General features: G+C 46.6%; 1 protein-coding gene across 9 annotated transcripts in view; it reads right to left on the bottom strand.

Annotated features, from left to right (window-relative positions):
- Cux1 (cut like homeobox 1) overlaps positions 1–23,630 on the bottom strand; it is a 320,437-nt gene that overhangs the window by 100,614 nt on the left and 196,193 nt on the right. For all 9 annotated transcript variants that reach the window (XM_032886312.1, XM_032886313.1, XM_032886317.1 and 6 more), the window contains exons 5-8: positions 21,340–21,477; positions 18,221–18,344; positions 10,820–10,896; positions 7,908–7,974 (exon numbers count right to left, since the gene is read on the bottom strand). In XM_032886312.1, coding sequence (XP_032742203.1) covers positions 7,908–7,974; positions 10,820–10,896; positions 18,221–18,344; positions 21,340–21,477 — 406 coding nt within the window. The remainder of the gene's footprint in view (positions 1–7,907; positions 7,975–10,819; positions 10,897–18,220; positions 18,345–21,339; positions 21,478–23,630) is intronic.

Here is a 23,630-nt window from a genome sequence, read left to right as displayed (position 1 = left end):
GATGGACCCTTGGTTTCTGGAATGAGGGAGAAAAGTGCATCTCTAGTGGGAGGGGACAGAAACCAGACAGAAGGGAAGCTGCCTGTAGGGAAGAGGGAAGCTCTGGAAGGCAGTTTGAGATGCTCTCCATTCACATGTTCTGTCATCTACCTACTCATCCACCCTTTATTCATCCCATCTCTATCTGTCCGTCACCTCATTTGTCTGCCCAATTTATCTACCTACAGGCTTTTGTTACTGCTTCATAAGAAATACCTTGATCTGCTAATAAACTGTAAATAGTTCATCCATGTCTATCCACCCATTTGTTTCCTGTACCTAACCCCTTCTATTCACTCACCTTACCCATCTGTCCATCATCCTCCCTCTCACCTATCCATCCACCCACCCATCTACCTATCCACCCACCCACCCATCTACCCACCCATCCACCTATCCATCCACCCACCCATCCATCCATCCATCTACTCTACTGACTTCTAATGTTTGTTATGGCTTAGCAAGAAATATCTATTAGGCATTTTCTACTCTACTTACACTGTAAATGTTTTATCCATCCTCATATCACTCTTATATCCTGTCCACCCTCCACCTCCAGAGAGCTTTGAATATCCCATAGGTTTTCTACTTTTGGCATCATGCTTAAAAAAGGCTCTCCCACCCACTTATTATATAAATCCCCACCTAAATAAAACCCGTCTTCGTGTTTTCATGATTCCTGTACATTTATATTTAAGGCACCCAGGCTTTAATTGGTATGGAGTGCAGCCTTAGCTTATTATGCACATCTCAGCCATTTGTTCTACTGCTCGCTGAAGACTCCATCCTTCTCCAACTTATTTAGGCTTGAACAATTTTTATATACAACGTGTTCTCCTTAATTTTGAAAACTTCAAAAATATAGAAAGTTCCTGAGGGGAAAATAACAATCAACCATATGGCCTAAACCAGAATTAGCCAGTGAATACGAATGGTCCCCTTCCCATTGTTAGCGACCAATTCTGGACTTCTGATTCCATTTGGGCTTTTCATAGGAGCTGGAGAGTCTCCAGTCTTCTGTATATTCTGTAAACCTTGCAAATTGTAAAGCTTTTTTAAGGGTGGAAAGATCACAAAAATACATCCAAGTAAGAACAGTCACAGTTAAAAAAGTAAAAAGGTAAAAATACACACTGTCTGATAAAATTCAGAGACTATGCCCTGCTTTGTGCTCCAGGCTGTTAGGAGAACGCTCCAAACACTACAGAGTTTTAATTTTCCCTTCCGACTCCTTAGGGTTATCTTTCTGCAGATAGGAGGGCACCAGTGTGGTTGTTGGGGGGTTAATTCTCACTGTGTTGAGTGCCCCCCAGCCCTCACTCTGCTCATCCGAGCATTAAATCTGTAAGCTCAGGAGAGCAATGCGGCTGGCTGCAAGAGCAATGCCAGAACGTTCAGCATTAAAAATTCATTCTGCAGGCTCGCTTCAGAACTGGCGGTCTGGCGGGGGAAATATGAGACACCCCACTGTCTTTCTGGCAAATGGAGACATTCCTCAACATCTAGCACCTTAGGAAGAGAATGAAAGGGCAAACAAGCCGTGAAGGAAAACAATGAGCTCAATTATCTGGCTGGGCTCTGGCTTTCCTATAGGAAACATTTCATTCTGCCTCCTAAGAGTTTCTTAAGTGAGGGACATGTAGACGGTGTAGATGGGGATTCCTAGGGCTGGATGGCGAGCTCCAGGTCACAGAGAGACCCTGTCTCCAAACCAAGGTGGATGATTTCTGAGGAACAACTGAGGTAGTCCTCTGCCTCCACAAGCATGCACGAACACACACACATTCAACTACTATGTTTCTTACAAACTCTCTTAGAATGGAGGCCCTTCTTGCCCTTGGTGGGTATCCAACTGTCCAGTATCTCTTTTGGGTTAATGTAACCAGCCCAGAAGACCCGAATTCTCCAGGACACATGCATTTGGAGCTCTGCTGGACACTGAATACTGGGTTTTCTGCATGTTTTCCTGCCACTGCAGAATCAGTCATGGTGAACTAGCAAGGGCCCATATCCTGAACTAATGGTTCACACTTTAAAACACGGGTCTGGCACAAATATGGCATTTCTACACTAAATTACAGTTACTATGGGGTTACTAACTATACTAGTTTGCTTCTCTGTTACTGTGACCAAGAGCAACTTGGCAAGGAAAGGGTTTATTTCATCTCACAGCTTATGGTCCCTTCTGAAGGGAGGTCAGGGCAGGATCTCAAGGAAGGAGCTAAAGCAGAAACCACTGAGGATACAGATTACTGGCTTGTGAGACAGGGTCTCTCTATGTAGGCCTGGCTATCCTGGAACTCCTCACAGAGATCCATTAGCTTCTGTCTCTGGAGTGCTGAGATTAAAGGTGTTCAGAGCCTGGCTTCTGCAGTAAATTTCAAGGGACACATTTATTAAGGCTTTAACAGTTCTGGAATAGTTTGAATGAGAAACTTTTGGTCCCCATAACACCAGCACCAAAATGGCAACTAATTCAAATTTCAAAATGTAGATAGAGTTCAGGGGCTGGGGAGATGGTTCAGTTGGTAAAGAGTTTGCTGTTCCACTATGAGCACCAAGTGAGATACCCAGAACCCATGATGAGAAAAAGCTGGGCATGGTGGTGTACACTGGAATCCCTAGCTCTGGGGAGGAGACAGGAGCTGACCCTGTAGTTCAGAGTCCAGTTCAGTTGGTGAGTTCCAGGATATTAAAAGGCTTTGTCTGAAATAAAAGGAGTGTGTGTGTGGATGGTCACCCGAGGAAAGACAGGCTGTTTTCTGATCTCTCTCTGTACCTACACATGTGCTCCTTTACACACGGCACAGGCTGGTACACACACAGACACGCACAGTAATAGTCAAGTGTCTGCTGGGCCAACCTCTTCTTTAGGTCAGACCCCAGGAGACCGGGACAGGAAAGTCCTCAGAGACCAACACTGAGTTTTAGATGTGAAGCAGAACCCTTATGCAGGATGGAATCCTACCAAATGCACTAACGCCTCTGGAAATAAGGCAGGTCCCACTGACCTCCTTACTCAGGTCCAAACTCTCAAACATCAGATAGGATTGCGTCTCTGTTTTTAGGGAAATTAATCCAACCAAGATAATTACAGCAACTCACACTGGAAACTGATGACTCATGAGAAAGATGGAAAACGATTACATTCTTAAAGTGACAGGGGACAGAGTGCTGCTGAGGTTTCAGGATACTTCCCTTTGGTCTTTCCAAATTTACTGAGGTGTAGTGTAAGGAGGATCACAGCCAGCCTTGGCTACATAAAGTTCAGAGCCAGCCTGGGCTACAGAATGAGATGCCTCCCCACCCCTGCAAAGGCTGGATGTGTAGTATGTGTTTATGTTTTTAATCCCAGCATTCAGGAGGCAGAGGCAAAGTGCGGTGGATGTTAACGAGTTTGAGACCCGGTTCACACAGTGAGTTCCAGGCTGGCCAAGGCTACTCCCTGTCTCAAAGCACCACAGAAACAAACAAGCAAGCAAACAAAAGGGAGGTGTGGCAGCTGGAGAGATGGTTCAGCAGTTAAAAGCACTGGTCGCTCTCTCAGAGGACCCAGGCTCAGTTCAGTTCCCAGGAGACACAGGGCGGCAAGCAGCCTTTGTCTCTCATGGAGGATTTGATGCTCCTTACTGGACTCCTTGGGCACTCGGCATGCAACAGCACTTCTAGCTGAATGGAGGAGGCAGCAGCCTGCTTGGGTGCTGCCTGTCCATGCCTCATTCATGCAGTTAACGTAGTATAAGCTTTCTCAATGACTGCCATAAACAGCAAGAGTGGTGACATCTGAAAACCCACCAGGAACAGTCCAGAAACATCTGTACGCAGGCTGCTGCCACCTCTGCTCACCAGCATGCCAGTCATACTTCCCATGGGACAGTCATGCTGGGAGCCATGCCTGCAAATCAGAGTTTGGGTTCTCTGAGCAATCAGCTACTGACTAACAGGAAGTCTTGTCTTTTTCAGAGCGTGCTGCAGGGTATGAGACACACTTGTCACACACTGTACAAAGAGCAGACTTTGAAATGAACCCAAGCATTTCTTCATCAATGTTGCTTTTGTAACGTATTATGGAAGCATTTGCATATATAATATCCTTTAAATACAAGCAGAGGTGAGGAATATAACATGCAGAAGTGTAAGAAATATGACATTTTCTGAGAGGAAAGTTTGGGAGCAACTAAGAGTAACCTTAGATATAGAAAGATTATGTTTGCCTTAGGATTCATTCCTCTCCCTCTTCTCTCCCTGCTGGGAGAGGGACTTGAACCCAGCGCCTTGAATATATTGGGCATACACTCTATTATGCTATACTCATCTTCTTTTAAGATTGATGTTTTTTAGTTTTCTGAGACAGAATTTTATAGTCCAGGCTAGCCTCGAGGTTGCTTGGTAGCTCTGGATGATTGTTAACTTGTGATCTCTTGGCCTTAACCTCCTGAGTGCTGGTGATTGAACCCAGGGCATCTTCTACACATGCGGCTAGGCTAGAACTCCAGCCTCGGAGCCACAACTCCAACCTCTACCTTAGGTAGAAGGGATCTAGCTTTTCATCGCAATTTAAACTTGTCTTCACTGAACTCTGCCCTGGTGGTCTAGAAGGTGTTCCACAACCCTCCTTCTCCACCCCAGGCCCACTGCGGAGGGAAAACTGAAACAATAAAGCCTAGGGCTTGCTAGAGAGCTTGATGGGTAAAAGTGCTTTTCTGCCAAGCCTGGTGACCCGAGATCCATCTCTGGGCTCCACATATTAGAAGAAGAGAAGTGGTTCCTAAAAGTTATCCTCTGACTTCTCTGCATGTGAGCACCACAACACACACACACACACACACACACACACACACACACACACACACACACACACACACACACACAATGCAGCACAGGTGGAGAGAAGTGGGTGGCGCCGTGAGCATCAGGCTCCTCTCAGGGTGATGTTGCCTGCTAAAGACAGCCCCAGGGAACAGTGAGAGTGGTAAAAATTCATGCTCACAGACTTCCTAAGATGCTGCTTTAAGGTCCTTAAGGTGCTACATCTGCCTTTGCTATGGGACACAGGGAGAATGGGATTCCAGGGTGACCATTTGAGGAGGAGGTACATTAAAAAAAAAAAAAGCAGAAATAATCCATTTATTTAACCCAGCAATAGTTATAATGTGAGGGCCTGCAATCCGCTCACACAACAACTGTTTGGCAAGCCCCCCTGTGTTCCAACAAATATTAAACTGTGCTTGCCATTTGTCTACGGAATCTTGCATTAATAAACATGAAGAAGAACACTTTACCTCCCACTCTCAGCGATGGGACCAAACAAAGACCAGCTGTACTCATCAATGGGGCCTTGTTCTGTGCATAAAGGCTAATTACATTTTGCTTCAAGCCTACACATGGAAAACTTTACTGCCACTGTCCCTATCACAGCCAGCCGAGCAGTCCCAGCTGACGCACAGCTGAAACGACTGCAAAAGCAGCAGTTAGGGATGGGGGTGGAGGGCTCCAAGTGGCCTTGTTGCCTTTGACCTGTATTCCCTTCCCCCGCAAGGGTCTTGGGTAGCCCAGATTGGCCTCTAACGGTATAGCTGAAAATGACCTTTAACTCCTCCCCTTCCTGGCCTCCACCTCCCAAGTGCTGGGAGTGGGTGCATGTGCCCTACACCTGCTTCTTAGTTACTGAAGGCCAAACCTAGGGAGGGCCTTGTGGATCCTGGGCAAGTGCCCTGGCCATCAGCTGAGTTATATCCCCCAGTCCCCGTGGCTTCTTTTTAAATGGGGATGGTCAATGGTCTGAATGACTGACAAGCAGTGTGTATCCTATAAACTGACAGGAAATCTACATGGGGTTCTGCGTGAGTGTTCCCAGTCCTTACAGGGCCGGTTCTCCACACTCCATCCCTCTCCACAGCCCCAGTGCTAGAGGCCCTGGAGGCCACAGTGTGTATGGGGAACAGAGAACTCGCTCTCCCAGCAGCCTTCACCTCAAAGCCTCCGTTCTTCTCTGTCTCCCACTCCCTTCCCCGGGTCTCCGTCAGCCCTCGGCGCAGCACTCTACTGAGTTTTTGGAGATGCTTAAGGCTGTCCCAGAACAGATTTCTCCCCAGCATCCATGGGAGTAAAAATATGTCTGGTTCAACAAAATACAAGGAGGTTGCACCTGAAGCAGAGAATGAGGTGACAGTCCTAGAACTGAGAGGAGGACAGTGCAGAGGAGGTAGCTGTGCGCTGTATTTAGTTTGAGAGAGGGTCTTGCTAAGTAGCTTAGGCTGGTCTAGAACTTGGAATCAACCCCAGAGTTCACAGGTGTGTGCCACCACACTTGCTTTCTCTGGTGTTTTGTTTTAAGCTCAGGCTCCTTATGTAGTCAGGGGCAGCAGAAGTCCTAGTCCCGCTCCCTCTTTCCTGGCTTTATGTGATGACACAGACGGATCCAGAGCTCCATGAAGAGGGATGCAGTTTCTCAACTGAACTACACCCCCAGTCTCCTCTGGTGCCCCCAACCCCACAACCGCGCATGCGCATGTGTGTGTGGGCGCGCACATGAGCATGGAGGTCGGAGGTCAATCTTGAGTACTGATTCTCAGGAACATGATTTTACCTTTGAAGTCAGGATCTCTCTCTCTCTCTCTCTCTCTCTCTCTCTCTCTCTCTCTCTCTCTCTCTAAGTTACTATAAGTTGGGTGGCCAGGGAGCCCCAGGGATCTGTCTGCCCGTTTCTACCTCCGCAGTAAGCAAGCCCAGCTTTTATCCAGGTCTTCATGCTTGCAAGCAAGCACTCCATGGTCTGAGCCACCTTCCTAGCCCTACTCCTTTCTATTCAGAGAAATTAAATTTTAGCCCAGGCTAGCTGAAGTTCAAACTTTCCATATTCATCAGCCCACAGAACCCATGGGCACAACTTTCAAAACCATGGCAGGTCTTTCAAGAGGCCAGAGTGGCCTGGTTGTTTCACAAACCCCTTACATCTGGATAGCACAGCCTCACCAGGTCTGGTACGGCCCCAGCTACTTCAGAAGCAGATGCCTGAACACAAGAATTTGAAATCAGCCTAAGTAGCACAGTGTAACTCCCACTCAGAACAGCACAGAAAGGAGGACTGGGACTGTAGCTCAGTGGGTAAAGCACTTGCCATGCAAGCAGAACTATGATTTAGAGCCCTAGTAGTCACCTGAATCCCAGACGAGCTGCCTGAACCTGGCAGTGGGAGGCAAAGGCAGGATAGCCCCAAGCAAGTGGCTTTGCCAGTGAGATCTGGGTTCAAGTGAGAGCCCCTGACTCAACATATACGGTGGAAACCACTGAGGCAAACACCTGACAGCAACCTTTGACTTCCACCCTAGGTGCACCCATGAGTGTATGTTCCCACATACATGCATAAGCTCATACACGAATGAATACTGAAAATGCTCAAACCCATAAAATAAAATAATATAAAATAAAAAGTCAGATGCGGTCGGTCACATCTGTAATCCCAGCACTTCTATAGTGAGATAAGAGGGGGAGACAGGAGGATCACCTAGAGGCTTACAGACCAGCTAGCCTAGACTATACAGCAGGGCAGAAACAAGAAAAGAAACCCTGCCTGATCAAGGACTGACTCGCCGAAGGTGTCCTCTGACTTCTCCATGTGCACACCCACACCCACGCCCACGCCCACACCCACACAGAGAGGGGGGCAGGCAAAGGCTAGGTTTCTCTGTAATGAGGAAGAGAATTTTCAGTGGGAAAGGATATGACGCAAGGGGCTTTTTGTGCTGACACTGTATCTTGGCAGCATGACAGGAGGTTGAGCATCTCCTAAGCCGTCTTCTGTGGATTAGTGGCAGCAGGGTCTGACCCAATGCAGAAGCCGAGGATGTCGCTGCGCAGACACTTACTTTGCAGTGGTTTCTTCATCGTATTTGGTTTTCAGGTCAAATAATTCTGTTCGAGTTTTTTCCAGGGCTAAAAGGCAAGGACAGAAACCACGATATAAGACACCAATCTTGTTTAAGACAGGGTTTATGTAGCCCAGGCTAGCCTTGAACTCATTAGACAGCCAAAGATGACCTATCTGCCTGTACCTACCCAATGATCAGATTACAGGCCTGTGCCACCCCCCACGCCTGCTTTGTGAGATGCGGGCCCTCAAATCCAGGGGTTGCTCTCCTGACTGAGCTCCATCCCCATCTCTTTAGGTTGCTTTTCTAAAGAGGGGGTTTCATGTACCTCAGGCTGGCCTTGTGTTCTGGCTCTCCCTGGGTATAATTCCCCACTGATGGGATTACAGGTACGGGCCATCAAACCCAGCTAGGACACCAATTGCTCAAACTAAAAGGGGAAAAGTCCACATGGATGAGAGACACCAGGAATGGAGAAGAAAATGTCCCTCACTCTCTGCAAGAGCTTCCTTCACCAGAGAACTCCCGTCCGTGGTTTGCTGCGTAGACTTGCAGCTTTTACCAACAAAAGCCATTTCTATACACAGATGCATATGCAGTTGCATCCTTCGTGTCTCCATTAATCACAGAGCAAGTATATGAGGGAGGGCACATACAATTACAGAGGAGCTGAAATATTCTGACTCCTTGGAAGGCAATATGGTGACTTATCATCACACATGACTTGCAAGTGTATGGTAATGCTAGTGTGCTATCTATCAGCCAGGTAAAAACGCATGCACGGTGAGTAACAACAACTGTAAGTAACTGTTACGAGTTTATGCATTTCCTATATAATCCTTCAAAAGGTTTAGTGTGCAGATATGCTCGCATCTGTGTGTGCATGTGTGTGTGCGTGTATGTGTGGAGTGTTGTTCTTCAGATGACATCCACCTTGTTTTTCTCAAGCGGGGTCTCCCATTGCCTGGAACTCACCAAGTAGGTTGCACTCATGGTAAGCAATTCACAACTTCCTCTAAGTCCACCCTAAAGGGATCTGATGCCTCTGCAGCCAGCTGTATTCACACACACACACACACACACACACACACACACACACACACACACACACACACACACACACGAAAAAACCCAAAAGTTTATTTTGTGGTAGGAGCAGAACCTCACTATGGACTGCCAACTTCATTAAAGAACAAGACATAGTGCATGCTGAAGCAGGAGGATGAGTTCCCGGCCAGCTTAGGTTACAAGGTGAGATCTCCTCTCATTGAGGGGCTGGTCAGCCCCAGTCTTTGTAGCACTCACATGTTCACATCACCAAGGCAAAACTGTCAAGTGTCACATTTCTCAGAATGAATCCCATCCATCCATCCATCCATCCATCCATCCATCCATCCATCCATCCATCCATCTCCATAAATGTGATGATAAGAATATTTTCTGAGGTTCCTCTTTTCACTTAGTGGTGTAGAATAGAAGTTTTTCCATGTCAAGACATAGGTAGAACAATTAGTTTTACTTTTAAGATACTCAGAAGGGAAGCTTCCGGGTAGAGAACTGAACATGCCTGTCCCTCCATACCACACAGCCACGCTCCCATTCCTAAGCACATAATGCCTGTGACCATGTTCCTATACCCTCAGCAATGATGGCATGACCTGTGTTTAAAGAGCTGACAGTATGATAGATAAAACCATCTTCCACTGATGTTTTATCTGCAAATCTCTGACTGTTAAAACCTTAGCACTTCCCCTGTATGAAGTACATTGCTTCTGGGAGCTGCCCATTCCTTCCTTCACTCTTCTACTGGACTGCTTCTTCATTTTCTGAAATTTATAAGTTCTATATTTATATGGCGAGCAGTGTGTAGACATATGGGTATACACACATATATGTGTAATGTGATGACTGAACGAAAAAGGTTTTGTCTCTACTAGGCAAGTGCTCTCCAGGTGAACCACACATGAAGGGCAGGGCCTCTACCACTGAGCCACACCCCTAGCCCCTCACTGGGGATTCTAGGCAGGGGCTCTACCACTGAGCCACGCCCCCAGCCCCCCACTGGGGGATTCTAGGCAGGGGCTCTACCACTGAGCCACGCCCCCAGCCCCTCACTGGGGGATTCTAGGCAGGGGCTCTACCACTGAGCCACACCCCTAGCCCCTCACTGGGGATTCTAGGCAGGGGCTCTACCACTGAGCCACGCCCCCAGCCCCTCACTGGGGGATTCTAGGCAGGGGCTCTACCACTGAGCCAGACTCCTAGCTCCTCTTTTGAGGGATGCTAAGCAAATGCTCCATTGCTGAGCTACATAGTTTGGTGGTTGCAGTTTTTGGACATTTACTCATTTGACTGTTAAACTGCTTGTGACTATTTTTTGTCCCTCTAACATTTGTGTTCTAAGTTGGATCATCATGTAGTCTCCTTTTTCTCCTCACATTTAAAGATACTGTGCTGCTTCCTTTTCAGAAAAGGAAGCAAAAAAAGAAAGGCAAACTTTGGTATAACCTTTTTTGGTATCTTTTAGAATTTAAAGGTTCTGTTACTGCAGTTCTTAACTTCATTTTGAGTAGAACTAAGTCCCCCCACCCCCATTATTGTTCCAAATGAGATGTCAGCTCTTGACAGTTTGGTGATTTAGAAGTGTTTGTTGGAAAGAACAGGAAGGATGGCTGGGGCAGGGAGGGAAAAGGCAGGAGAGCCACCCACATCTACACTTAGCAATCAGTACAGTGACTAATGCAGCCAGGTAGAGCAGCCTGGGGCACAGGCTTCAATTGTGTGAGCTCAAGGCTCCTAACTGCAGGATCCCCAGGAGCAACAGGTAGCAGAGGGCTGGGAACAGGCCATGAGACTGCCCATGCTCGCCCACTTCCCACGCGGCTGCAAATAGGATGGAGAGCTCGAACCTGTTTGCAGAGTCTGGAGTTTGTGCTCAGCTTCCTCCAGCTTTGAGGTGGTGGACATCTGTGTCTCTTGCAGCTTTCTGGAAAGAATTAAAAAAAAGGAGACAATGAAGCCAAATTGGTCAACTTGTTTTGACTACTGAGATAGGCTGTGTGCCTGAGCCCCACTGATCAGCCTGCTTCTCTCTCTGGAAGGCCCAGCTGGAGGCAGGCTCACAGCGCAGCCTGGATCTCTGCACCTCAACGCTGTGAATGCATATTATACAGCACAGGGTGTGAACTCCCGGGATCTGACATGTGTGGCAATCGGTGTGGAAGGTCCTTCTGTGTGGAACTTGTTGTGAGATGGTGGATATTAAAAAGAAACGAACCAGCATCATCACACACTCATTGTTTTCTGAAGTTGGGGAGAAGAATGATACATTTACATTCTGCTGACACAGAAAAGGAATCTGTTGGCATAAAGGATGTCCTAAACAGATGTGACAGCTGTCCTTTCCTCTAAAGCAGAACGCAAATGCTATCACAGTGGGTGGGGGAGGGGGATTCTGAATATCGGAAAGCCGTTTACTATTCCCATGGTCTCCAAATGCAGTCCCCAGCCAAGAAATAACATGCTTTCCTCTGTGTCTGCGAAAAACCAAGAATCTAAAATTAAGTTCATTATTTTTATATCATATGAGTATAACATATGCTCAACACAATAAACCTGGGGGTGCAAAAAGGGAGAAATGGCGGCTTAAAAAATAATAACAGCCAACTTTCTGTCACCTGTAGAAAAGCTTTGTAATATTTTCACGTCTGTTATAAAATGGGGTATGTGCTGGGGCTGGAGAGCTGGCTCAGGGCTAAGAGCACTGAGTGGTGCAGAGGACCAGAGCTCGTTCTCCAGCACCCACATCAGATGTAGTAGCTCCAGGGGTTCAGCACCCTCTTCTGGCCTCCACAGGTACCTGTGCACACGTGTACACCCACACTAACACATTCATACGCATAACTGAAATGAAAAACAAATTTTAAGAAAACCCCACTTAAAAACTGTGTACACGTGTGTCTGTGTGCGCATGCGTATGAGGTAGGTGCGCTGGAGTGGGGGCTGGAGGCCAATATCTGTGTTTTCCTCCACTGTCGCTGCATTGACTGAGACAGTGTCCCCATTGGACCCTGAGCTCACTGATTTGGCCAGACTGGCGAGGGAGACACTAGTGTCTTAGCCATCCATCCACCTGTTTCCACTCCCCAGGTCTGGAATTATTGGTGAGTAGCTCCTTATGGGGGCACTCAAGCTGTGTAGCAAGCATTTGACTGACCTAGCCACCTCTTTAGTCCCCAAGAGTTTTTTGTTTTATTTTGGTTTTTGTTTGTTTGTGTTTTTGAAACAGAGTCTCTCTAAATAGCCCCGCTGTCCTGGAACTCCCTATGTAGACCTTTGACTCACGTGCCTGTGCCTCTCAAGTGCTGGAATTGAAGGTGGCTCCCCATGGTTTTTAAAAACAAACGTACAGAGGATAGCAAGCACAGTCCTTTACTTTCTCTACTCCTCGGAGCGCCCTCGTACTGTTCTGCAGTGCACATAGTGGACTAAGTAACTACAGGCCCCATGCAGTACAATGTGCCATACATACACGGCAGGCAAATTAATATGTAATACACTAGCCCACACCAGACTGACAGAGTGTGCTGCCAAGAAACATGTAACATACATGGACACAGTAATGTTAACAGTGCAAAGTAAAATAACATGCAAAAGGATGTATAAGTTAAATTAAAATATAACAGGATACATTTCCACCCTCCCCTTTTGGGGAGCGGAGGGTTGAGAAAGGGGCTCCCTGCAGCCAAGGCTGTCTTCCACCCCTTCTGCCTTTGTCACGTGTGTGATGGGTCACGAGCCACGGAGCCCTGTGGTGCTCCCTTTCGTTCCTCTGCATGTGTGCTTGCAGCTTGCCTTCCCTTCCTCAGTGTGCTTGGAGGTGCTCTGCTCCAGAATACAGCACTACCCCTCATTCTCAGGAGCCAACTGAACCAAAACACCGACACCCAGGACTGCTTAGCTGCTTTCTGATAAACATTTCACCGACTATGGCTTTGCCTAATTTGCAGAGTGAAGCAGTTGGACAAAATTCTAACAGAACAGTTTCAGTGGTCGCAGGCTTTTTTTTGGGAGGGGGCAGATATTGAGGACCTTCCCAATTAAAATCCTTTAATTTAAACTCCTGCCAACACTGGATAAAAGCAAACTCAATATTTATTCCTGTCTCTTTGCATGCTCAAATATTGGACTCTGCCAACTCTCAGAAGGCTTTGCTATTGTCTGTCTGTCTGTTTGTCTGTCTGTCTGTTGGGACAGGTCTCATGTAGCTAAGGCTGGTCACAAATTACATATCTTCCTGCCCACACGCCCTGGGGGATAGGACTATTGGTACGCACTACCATGCCTGGCAAGTAAAACTGATCTTCCCTTTTAATTAATTTGTAAAAGCTCTGTGCATATATAGAAGATTCACCCTTGGGGACAAGAACTTGGGTTGGTGGCTAAGAGTACTTACTACTCTTAAAGACCTCGGTTTGGTTCCCAACACCCATATTACCCAGCTCAGCACTGCCTATAACTCCATTTCTAAGCGATCTGATGTCCTCTTCTGACCTCCACAGGCATTGCATGCACATGGTACACATAAACTCATACAGGCACCCACACAAATGAAAGATATAAATAAAAGAAAATTTGGGCTTGAAAAATGGCTCAGTGATAACACAGGCTGCTCTTCCAGGTGACCTAACACCGCTATCAGGCAGCTTAGAGCTCTGGCACCCGTTCTGGGCTCTTCAGCCCATGTTCTCATGTGTGCCAATTCACACACAAAAAGGCACAAATTATTGAAAATAAAGAATAGAAAAGTCACCCATTATTATACAGCATAAATATTTTTCTCCATTTGTTGATATCTTAAAAACATTATTGTTACTATTTTTTTTAAATTTTGTTTTAATATTTGGATGGTCATGTTGACATAATTTTTCAGATACAATTAGAAAGATTTTTCCACTTCAAAGCATTTTTAAAAATGTATCAAGGGCTGGAGAGATGGCTCAGTGGTTAAGAGCCCGTTCTTCCAGAGGTCCTGAGTTCAATTCCCAGCAACTACATGGTGGCTCACAACCATCTGTAATGAGATCCGATGTCCTCTTCTGGTGTGTCTGAAGACAGCTACAGGGTACTTATATAAAATAAATAAATCTTTAAAAAATGTATCAAAGTTTTCTTTCAGTATATAATGAATTGATTATTATTCGAATTCCAACTTAGTTTTTTTAAATCAGTGTGTGTGTGTGTGTGTGTGTGTGTGTGTGTGTGTGTGTGTGTGTGTGTGTGTGAGAGAGAGAGAGAGAGAGAGAGAGAGAGAGAGAGATTGATTGGGTTGTGCTTTGGTCATTCTCCACCTCACTTATTGAGGTGAGGTCTCTAACGAACCCAGAGCTCACTAATGCTGGCTCATCTACCCCAGGGACTCTAAGTCACTGCTAAGCTTGCACTCTTGCACTACTTTTATGTGGGTTCTGAAGATCCGAACTCTGTTCCTCACACTCATACAGCAAGTGATCGATAGACTGAGACATCTGTCTTTAAATCAGGGTTTGGATTTTTCTTGTTGTTTGAGACAAGGTTTCTTTGTGTAGCCTTGGCTATTCTGGCAATCAATCTGTTGACCAGGCTCGCCTCCAATTTGGAGATCCACCTGCCTCTGCCTCTGCCTCCTGAGTGCTGGGATTAAAGGTGTGTGTCACCACTACTCCCTCCTAGCTTAAACCAGAAGTCTGAGACTCTGTACTCCAGCGTAGCCTGGAACTCACTATACAAGACAAGCTTCACACTCATGGCAATCCTCCTATTTCAGCCCCGGAATGCCAGGATTACAGTCGCTATGCCTGGCTCCAACCTGACTTTCCTCTGCACATGTAAAAGTATGTAAAGAATGACTAATAAAGGCATAGCATTACCCCTTTCCCTAAATGTTATTCTCTTGAGATAGTCCATTCTTTTACCTAATTTGAAGTTAATTTAACAGTACCACAGACCCATATTTCCATACTTCAATAATGTGTGAGGCAGAAGGGGGTGAAGTTATCAGTCATACTACAGACAGCCTCAAACTCACTATGGAGCTAAATTCTTGATCTTTTACCTCTCCAGTGCAAGGATGGAATTTGGAACATTCTGCTAGCACATGCATGGAACTTCACGTTCCACAGTTTTCACTCATCATACTGACTGTTTGCCCAGGCTGTTGTGAAATTTACTGAATTATAATTTCCACGAATAGGAAGAGTTATTGTTAGACATGGCCTATATCTCTGTATCCAGTTTTTGTGGTGCTGAGGATTAGACTGCTGCATTTTCCTGCCACAATCAGCAACACAGCTAGAAACTGCCTTCTTTTCATGCCCCTTTTTGAGACCACACTTGGAAATCATGCTATAGCCCAGGCTGGCCTCCAAGTTGTGGTTGATTGCTGGCATATTGCTGAGATCATAAGTGTACGTACGTCACCTTACCAGCCATTTTCCTACTTCTTTAAAAAATTATTTTAATTATTTGTGTGTGTGTGTGTGTGTGTGTGTGTTTTGCACATGAGGAAGCCAGAGGACAACTCTGTGGAATTGGTTCTCTCTTTCCATTTTCATCAAAGTTCCACTGACCAAACTCAGGTCACCAGGTTTGTGCGGCAAGTACATTCATTCATTTTCCTTGTGTTCTTTCAGACAGGATCTCACTGTGTAGCCCTGGCTGGTATGGAACTCATTATGTACACCAGGCTGGCCTCAAACTCACATAAATCTGCTTACCCCTGCCTCCTGAGAGCTAAGTTTAAAGGCATGTGCTACCATGCCTGACCCTATTTTTCCTTATATTTATTAGTTTATTTTTACTTGTTTTTTTTTTTTTTTTTTGGTTTTTTTTTTTTTTCAGAACTGGGGACCGAACCCAGGGCCCCTGCGCTTCCTAGGCAAGCGCCTACCACTGAGCTAAATCCCAACCCCTATTTTTTTACTTGTTTTTATTTGAATTGGGATCTAACTGTGTAGCTATCGCTGATCTGGAGCTGGCTGCATAGACCAAGCTGGCCCCAAACTCACAGAGGTCTGAGGTCTGAATGCCTCTGCTTCCCAGGTCCTGGGGTTAAAGGCATGCACCAGCAGCACACCTGTCTTTTCCTCTTCATGGAGCCATGCAGCCAGCATCATAGTATCCCAGAAGCTTTTGTGAGAAACGGGAGGTGTCCTAGTTAGATTTAATTGTCAACTTGACACAGCCTAGAGTCATCCGAGAGGAAAACCTTGATTGAGAAATTGCCTAGATCAGATTGGCTGGCAGGCATGTTAGGGGTGGGGAGTGTCTTAATTATTAATTGATTCGAGAGAGCTCAGTGCACTATGGGTGGCACCATCTAGGATGGATAAGGAGACAGTGTTCCTCTACTGTTTCTACTCCATGGTTTTGCCCTGACAACACACAATGGCGAATTGTGACCTAAAAGACAAAAGAAACTTTTCCTCAAGTTGTTTTTGGATATAATACTTTACTATAGCAACAGAAAAGTTGGTTGCTGTTGTTGCTTGTTTGTTTGTAATATTGGTGGTAGAGACTGAATTGGGGCATCATGCAGTTAAGCATGACCTTTATCAGGAACCTTATCTTAGCTTTGGTATCTGATATCATTGATATCTATATCCTATGCTGGATTAGAACTCATGATCTCCTAGGTGTGATTGTGTATGCCCTGAGTTCTAGTACTTGCTGGCAGGCAGATTTCTTAGAGTTTGAGGCCACTGTGGTTTATATATTGAGTTCCAGACTAGCCAGAGTGACATAGTGAGACCTTGTCTCAAAACAAAAACATAAAAGGAACTCATGATTCATAAAAGGAACTGAGACTCAGGAGTCCTGGGATCATAAGTATGTGCCAGTGAAACTGGCTCCTGGGATCTTTTTGAAGCCGCCCTTAGAACTCTGGTGACCTAGGCCAATAGCACAACAAAAGCCCATGCCAGGACTGGGAAATGGCTGAGGAGTAAATTGTTTGCCACACAGGCCTGAGGACCTGACCAATTGGTTCAATTGAACTGGAAAGCTCTGTCTCAAAGAGTAAGGTAGAGAGAGACAGAGGAAGACACCGCACCTGACACTGACCTTTTGGCTTACACACACACACACACACACACACACACACACACACACACACACACACACACACACACTCCTAACCCCATACTTAAAACTGTAAATCTTATTAGGCCTACTGTTAGAATATATGTGCATTTCCCATTTCCTCATGCTAGGGCTAAAATTTAACATCTTAATTTAACTAAAGAGTTTTAAAAAACCTGACTAACATAGTTAGAACTAGCAAGCTTAGGAGTCCCCATAGCTTTTACAAGAAATCTGATTTTCATTAAATTGCTCCATTAGCGGAAAACTACTCCTTCATGGAGAAAGTCGGGAATAGTGAGCCATTGGAAAGCCGTAAGTGCTGCTCGGTGTGTTTTACTGATCAGGCCGAGGGTCCCTCATCAGAAGTGCCTGGACCACAACTGTGCCAGTTGTTTAGAGATTTTTGAATTTTGGAATATTTATATAGGTGGTACTGGGTGAAAGTGTCACGTTTGGAGTGCTCTTAAAAGTCTGAATTCTTTTGTTACTTTTGGAGCTGTGATGGAAACCACATCCTGCACATGCTAAGCGTGCATCCTGAGTTACCTCAGCCCTGGGCATGCTTAGCTTTTTCAGTATTTACAGTTTTAGATGTCAAGAATATTCCAGACTTTTGGATTAGGGATCTCAATTCCTTGCTTATGAGGAACTGAGGCAAAAGTAAACAAAACAAAAATACTTTTTATGTGACATTTCAATATCAAATTCAATAACCATAAATGGAGTTCCAGGCTTTTCGGCAGGGGGCACATCTTGAGGGAACCTGCCCATTGCTGCCTCAGCTCAAGTACAGCTGCCATTTGTCAACTTGTGTTCAATGTACAGAGGCCTTGTTCTCGCTCTGCAGGATTCACACATTGTGTTCTGGCTGCCTGTCACCTCACCGCTGCCACCAGGAGAAAAAAGACTGTTGCACTCGGGACTGTACAACCAAGGAACAAGGATCACTGTCACTTTTGAACAGACTTTTCTGGCAGTGGTGAGGCCCCCAAGGCCTCACTCACAGGGAGAATTATCGGCAGTTGCTATACCTTAGCCCTTTCAGCAAAACTGTGCAGGAGGAACATTTGTTAACAACCTGGGCTGATTCACACGAACAGTTTTAAACTGTCCTGTGACGTCAAGGTTGGAGGTGAAGCGAAGTATTTACCTATGCTGGGGGTGTGACGGGACTGAGAGGACGGACTTACCTCTCCTTCTCTGCAAAATCATTTTGTAGCTTCTGCTCCTTCTCCAGAGCGATGGTCTCGGCCTGACTCTTCAGGGTCTGCTCGTATTCTCGGATTTTCTCCTTAAGTGCTTTTATCGTAACCTCTGCAGAATGAAAGACAGAAAAACCAACAGTAAGGGAAGCGGTTCCTCGTAGCTAGGTGAACCATGCTTTCGTAACCTGCCGGGATCGCTGTATTTTAAACTTGAGCTTGTCCATGCCGACACAAAATCAATGATTATGAGTCCCTTTGGGGACCTTTTACTCCCTCAATGTGAAATTGAACTTGTAGTATTCAAGTTGGGGAGGATCTATGGGTTTTGCCAGGAAGGATTGTGGTGGTCCCTCCAGCACACTTAGAAAAGAGGGAAAAATCAATGATAAAACGTAATATTGTCTTTCTGATGCATCTTAAGTTGGTTCTCTACAGAGGGCAGACCGCTAAGTTTGGTGTAGGTTTAAAGTCTCTCTGACATGGAAAAGGTGCAATCTTTTTGGAAGTGGAGTCAGACACAGACCTCATCAGCCACCAAGGCAGCTTTGCTGTTGTTCTTAGGGAGTGGAAAATGCCAGGCACTGTGGCTGAGGGTCACCTGCTGAGCCAGGGATGGGGAAAACCAGCATGGAGTTTGGGTACTGGTGTACACTCTGCCCTGGCCACCTGCTTTAGCGGATGAGGGCTCTAGCTATAGATCTGATATTGTGGGGTGTGGGAGGGGCCATCTGCAGGTCTAGCTGGAGTGTATAAGCAGGGCCCATGCAGCTTTCAGAAGTGATTTCCCACCCATGACACACTGACAGCTGTCCCTTCAGTTGCTTGAGCTGAGGACATCCAAATACCACCCCCCCCAAAAAAAAACCCCCCACGAATGGTACAGGGTCCCAACTCAGTGTGATCCTAGGACTGGACCTTGCAAGCTGCACCCTTCTATTCTAACAGTCACCCTTGTGGGACTCTGTGCATTGTGATATCAGTACAAGTGGTAGAGCCATCGCTTACAAGGCCTACTTGAGGGCCTTTACTTTTTTTTTATTCCCAGTATCTGGCACAAGTTGAGGTAGAGAATGGAGAAGCAGAAACTGGCAGGCCAGACAGGGCTGGAAGCCCTAGTACTCCATAGTGCCATCTGCCAGGCAATACGTAGGTTGTGTCTCCATGAACACTCACGGGGACCAAATTAGGACCGGCGCGCTGGCACATGGCTGTGACGCTAGCATCCGTGAGGAGGCTGAGGTAAGAAAATCATTAATTGGAGGCTACTATGAACTACACAGTAAGTTTGAGGACAGACTCAACTACACAGTGAGTTTGAAGCCAGGTTGGGCTTCATGGTGAATTTGAAGGCAGCCTGAGTTACAGAATGAGTCTGAGGTTAGCCAAGCCTATATAGTGAGTCTGACATCAAACTGGCTATATGCTGAGTTAGAGGCCAACCTGAGCTACATGGCAACTTTGAAGTCAACCTGGGCTAGACAAACCCCTGTCTCAGAGGGAGTGAAAAGGGCAGGCCACTGGAGCTAAAAGTGGTGGGAACTAGGAGATTTTCTTTAGGTCTGTGAAACAAGCCCTATTGCTGTACAGGGTTGCTGTGGGAGAGAGAAGTATTGAAGGATCTCCACTCATAAGCCCAGCACTTCCCTTTTAAGTGAGCCAATGCTGTCCCCTGTAGTCCCAAAGGCCATCATATTTTAGTAGAACCAGACCGAAGTGGGATCTGACCCCCCAAAATTTCTGCATCCTACCATGGATCCAATCTCCAGTCAGTGTGTGATCATAGACCTGGGGGCAGCCACGGAGCCTTCTGCTCTCACACTCCAGGCCTGTCTGTCCTAGCTTTTCTTACATCATTCCAGCCTCTTCCTGGATCTTCCCACAGACAGTGCCCCTCCCGAGTCTGTCTCCAACAGTCTTAAAGGCAAAAAGGATGTTCTTCACAATCCTAGCCATTTAGCTTTTGATTGGTTTTCTAAAAGCTCACTAACCAGCAGGGCGTGCAGAGGAGCCAGCCAGGCCGATACCCCTCCCTCCTACCTACATCCTTACCTGTGTCTCCAGAACAAACCATAGACACACAGACACACAGGAAATTTGGGAGTTGCCTTACAAACCTTGTGACTGTTGTTGAATTGGGTTTTTTCTTTAATACAAGGAAGCCAGAAGGCTCCGAGGTTTTTTGCATTGTTTGTTTTAAGTATTTTTATTAATGGAGGTTTGAACCTAAGGCCTTGATGATGCAAGGCTGGGCAAACAGTCAGCCACTCCTCCAGTCCCTCACTGAAGATTTCAACCATTGAGCGATATATCCTTAGCCCTCTTTCTGCTCTTTAGTTGTGAAACAAGTTCTAACTAAATTGCTCAGAATAGCTTTAAACTCAGCCTGTAACCTGGGCAGGCCTTGAACTTTGAACCCTCCTACCTTGGCCCCTGGAGTAGCTAGGATTGCTGTTTACACCAGGCCAGGTCCTAGGATTTTGAACACACCTGGCTTTCAAGTATAGGACAAGTTTCCTTATGTTTGTCCCTGGCAGGAAAAGCCTTTGCCTTCCATGCCTTGTAATGCAAGGTAGCCCTGCTTGCTTGCCCGCCTGCCTCTCCTCCCTCCCTCCCCCCCTCCCCCCAGATTCATAATGAATAGATGAGGTCAACATGGGAGGAATGGTGTGTAAGCACACAGCTCACAAGGATGAGTCTTGTCTGGAGCCTTAATGGATCGGTAGCAATTACTAAATGACTTACTGTGTATGACCCTTTGATCAGGAGCTGGCTGTCTGACAGGTGTCGCCCAGAGGCGACACATCAGTCTTTGAAAAGACAGATCCTATCACAAGATGATACAGGAGGAATTTTCAAAGAATCCCGATCCGGCCCAGACCAAGGGCAATAAAATCCTATGTAGTTATTGCGGGAGGAAAAGTTTAGCTGTGGCATAGCTAGGCAGTGTCATTATCTTTGTTTAAGAGATTCGGCTGCTTGCCCCACCCTGGCTTCATGAGGAGGGTAACAATTACAGCCATTCCCAACACTATGAAGAAGGCAGTTAGGGAGGGGGAGGGCAGGGGAGGGCAGAAAGCACAGCCAGGCAGGCATTTGCCACCGACCTTGGTTTTTCACTTCAGCAAACTCCTTGTTGTACTCTTCTAGTGTTTCCCTAAGTTTCTGGTTCTCTGTTTCAATGTCGTGTAGACGCTGCACTTTTATTTCCAGCTGTTGCCCGAGGTCCAGGGCTGGTACGGGATCTACACAATGGGAGAACACAGGTCAGCATACTTATCCAGATCCTCTGGGAAACACTCTACCACAACCAAGCTATGCTCTTAGCCTCTCAATGGTGGACTCTAGGCAAGCCCTCTTCTGCTGAGACGCACCCCTAGTTCATTACTGGGGGAGTCCAAGTAGGTATTGTATCTGAGCCACACCCAGGCCCTTCCTGGCAGGTCTAGGCCAGTATCCAGAAGTCAGCTCCTGGAGACTGCCTTGGGGCCTAGATTCATAGCCCCTTGGGCCACTGTCGAGGTATTTAGTCCAAGACCCTTAACATGTGGAAGTGGGGTGTCAACAGAACTCACTGCGATTTGCCCAACTCTGGTGGCTGGGATCTTTAAGGATTTTCATCCACTGGCTAAAGAGAAATAGACACAGGTGTACTGAGAGGGAGAAAGGGGCCCCAGGGCAGCCTATCTTATTTACAGAGCCTTCTTTGGGGGATACTGGCCCATGGAAAGGTGCCTCTATGTTAAATGAGCCTAGGAAGTCCAAGGACCTGGAACCAAGGGGGTTTCTCAGACCACAGAACACTTGAATGGACAGGACATTTTCTTAGAAGACTCTCACAATGACACTACAGAAGGGGCACTAAAGTTCAGTGAGGAGGAAGGGCTGGCCTGGGCTGACCTGGTTGACTGGTAGGGCCAGAGAAAGCTGAACTAAGCCTCTGACTCCAGGTGATCACTATTCTATGTATACGGGAACTCATGGACAGAGGAAAGTACCTGAGGGCTCTGTAAGCCCATGCCCTTCACTTTATTTTACTTTTGAGGCAGAGGATCGTGTAAACCATGCTGGCCTTGAACTTCTCATCTACCTGGCTTCATTGCTCAGGTGCTAGGATTAGAGGCAACACCATGTTTAGGTCATGCGCTGCTGCATAACAAACCCAGAGCCTTGTGCATCAGTGTTTTGTGCTGGTTGAAGTTAGTGGAAGGTCTACCCCTGAACTGTATCTACAGCATGATGGTCCTTTACTGATGCTGGGTGTTAGGAAACAGTTAAAGACATAACAATTGATGATGACCCCACATCATCCCTATGGCAGACCTGTGGCCAGCCAGCTAGGAAGCCACCAAGTTCCCCTGAGAATACAGAGAGCAAAAGAGCAACTGGGCCAGTCCTGGGAGGCCTTGTGGACAAAGAACATGATGTTTGGGGCTGGGGAGATGGCTCGGTCAGTAAAGAGCTTGCTATGCAAGCATGAAGACCTGAGTCTGAGTCCTCAGCACCCACATAAGCCAAGCACGGGCACCGGTACTCCCAGTAGTACAGTGGAGACAGACTGATTTCTCTAGCTCACTGCCAGCTAGCCTTGCAGTTTGTGAGTTCTAGGCCAGTGAGAGATGCTATCTTAAAAAACAGGGTAGATGGTTCCTGAGGAACAATACATGAAGCTGACTCTGGCTTCCACATCTATGTTCCTGTATACTCACACAGACTGGCCTTCCTCCCCAAAGGAATGATGTCTGCCAACAGATTTACTCAGGGTTAGATTTTAGTCTACAGTGGGAGAAAGCAGACAGGCAATTTATAGGACTGGGTTTTGGCCTCTGGCTTTCCCAAGAATTCTCAGCAGAAGGTGGACAGACAGACAGACAATGCTCTCAGTCCTGTTTAGGAGGCAATTATAACCCACCTGCTGGGCTCCAGGGGAGCACAGCCTTTGGAATCCTGAGGGTAGAAGAATCCCCGAGTCACAGGGCTTAGGACGATGACTGAATCTGTTTGTGGCAGGGGCGCCAGCCTCGCTAGGGATGGCTGTGGAGATTTAGTGGCCTCTCAAGGAGGCTAAACACCACACATGGCAGATCAGCGAGGGTATATATTCCAGAACTCACTTAACTTGCCATACCAGAGTCAGTAATTTTTCAGACCACCCCTGGCTCCTGGAAGCAAGGGCTGGCCTGGAATTCTCTGCGATGTCAATGTGTTCATAGCGTTTACCCCACGCGTCACTAAGACTCGTGGAGCTCGAGTCTGCAGCCCTGAGGGAGCCTAGCACTGGGGCCTAACACCAACATTGTTCATCATGTGACTCAGGCTTGTTGGACACTTATGCAGCCTATGTACACAGTCCCTGCCTGTCTCCCTTTCTCATTCATGACTTTTCATTATTATTTTA

Source organism: Rattus rattus, chromosome 16 (assembly GCF_011064425.1).
Source record: "Rattus rattus isolate New Zealand chromosome 16, Rrattus_CSIRO_v1, whole genome shotgun sequence".
In the NCBI taxonomy this organism is placed as follows: domain Eukaryota; kingdom Metazoa; phylum Chordata; class Mammalia; order Rodentia; family Muridae; genus Rattus; species Rattus rattus.
The sequence above is the reverse complement of the archived record's forward strand: the minus strand, read 5'-3'. Positions and strand labels throughout refer to the sequence as shown.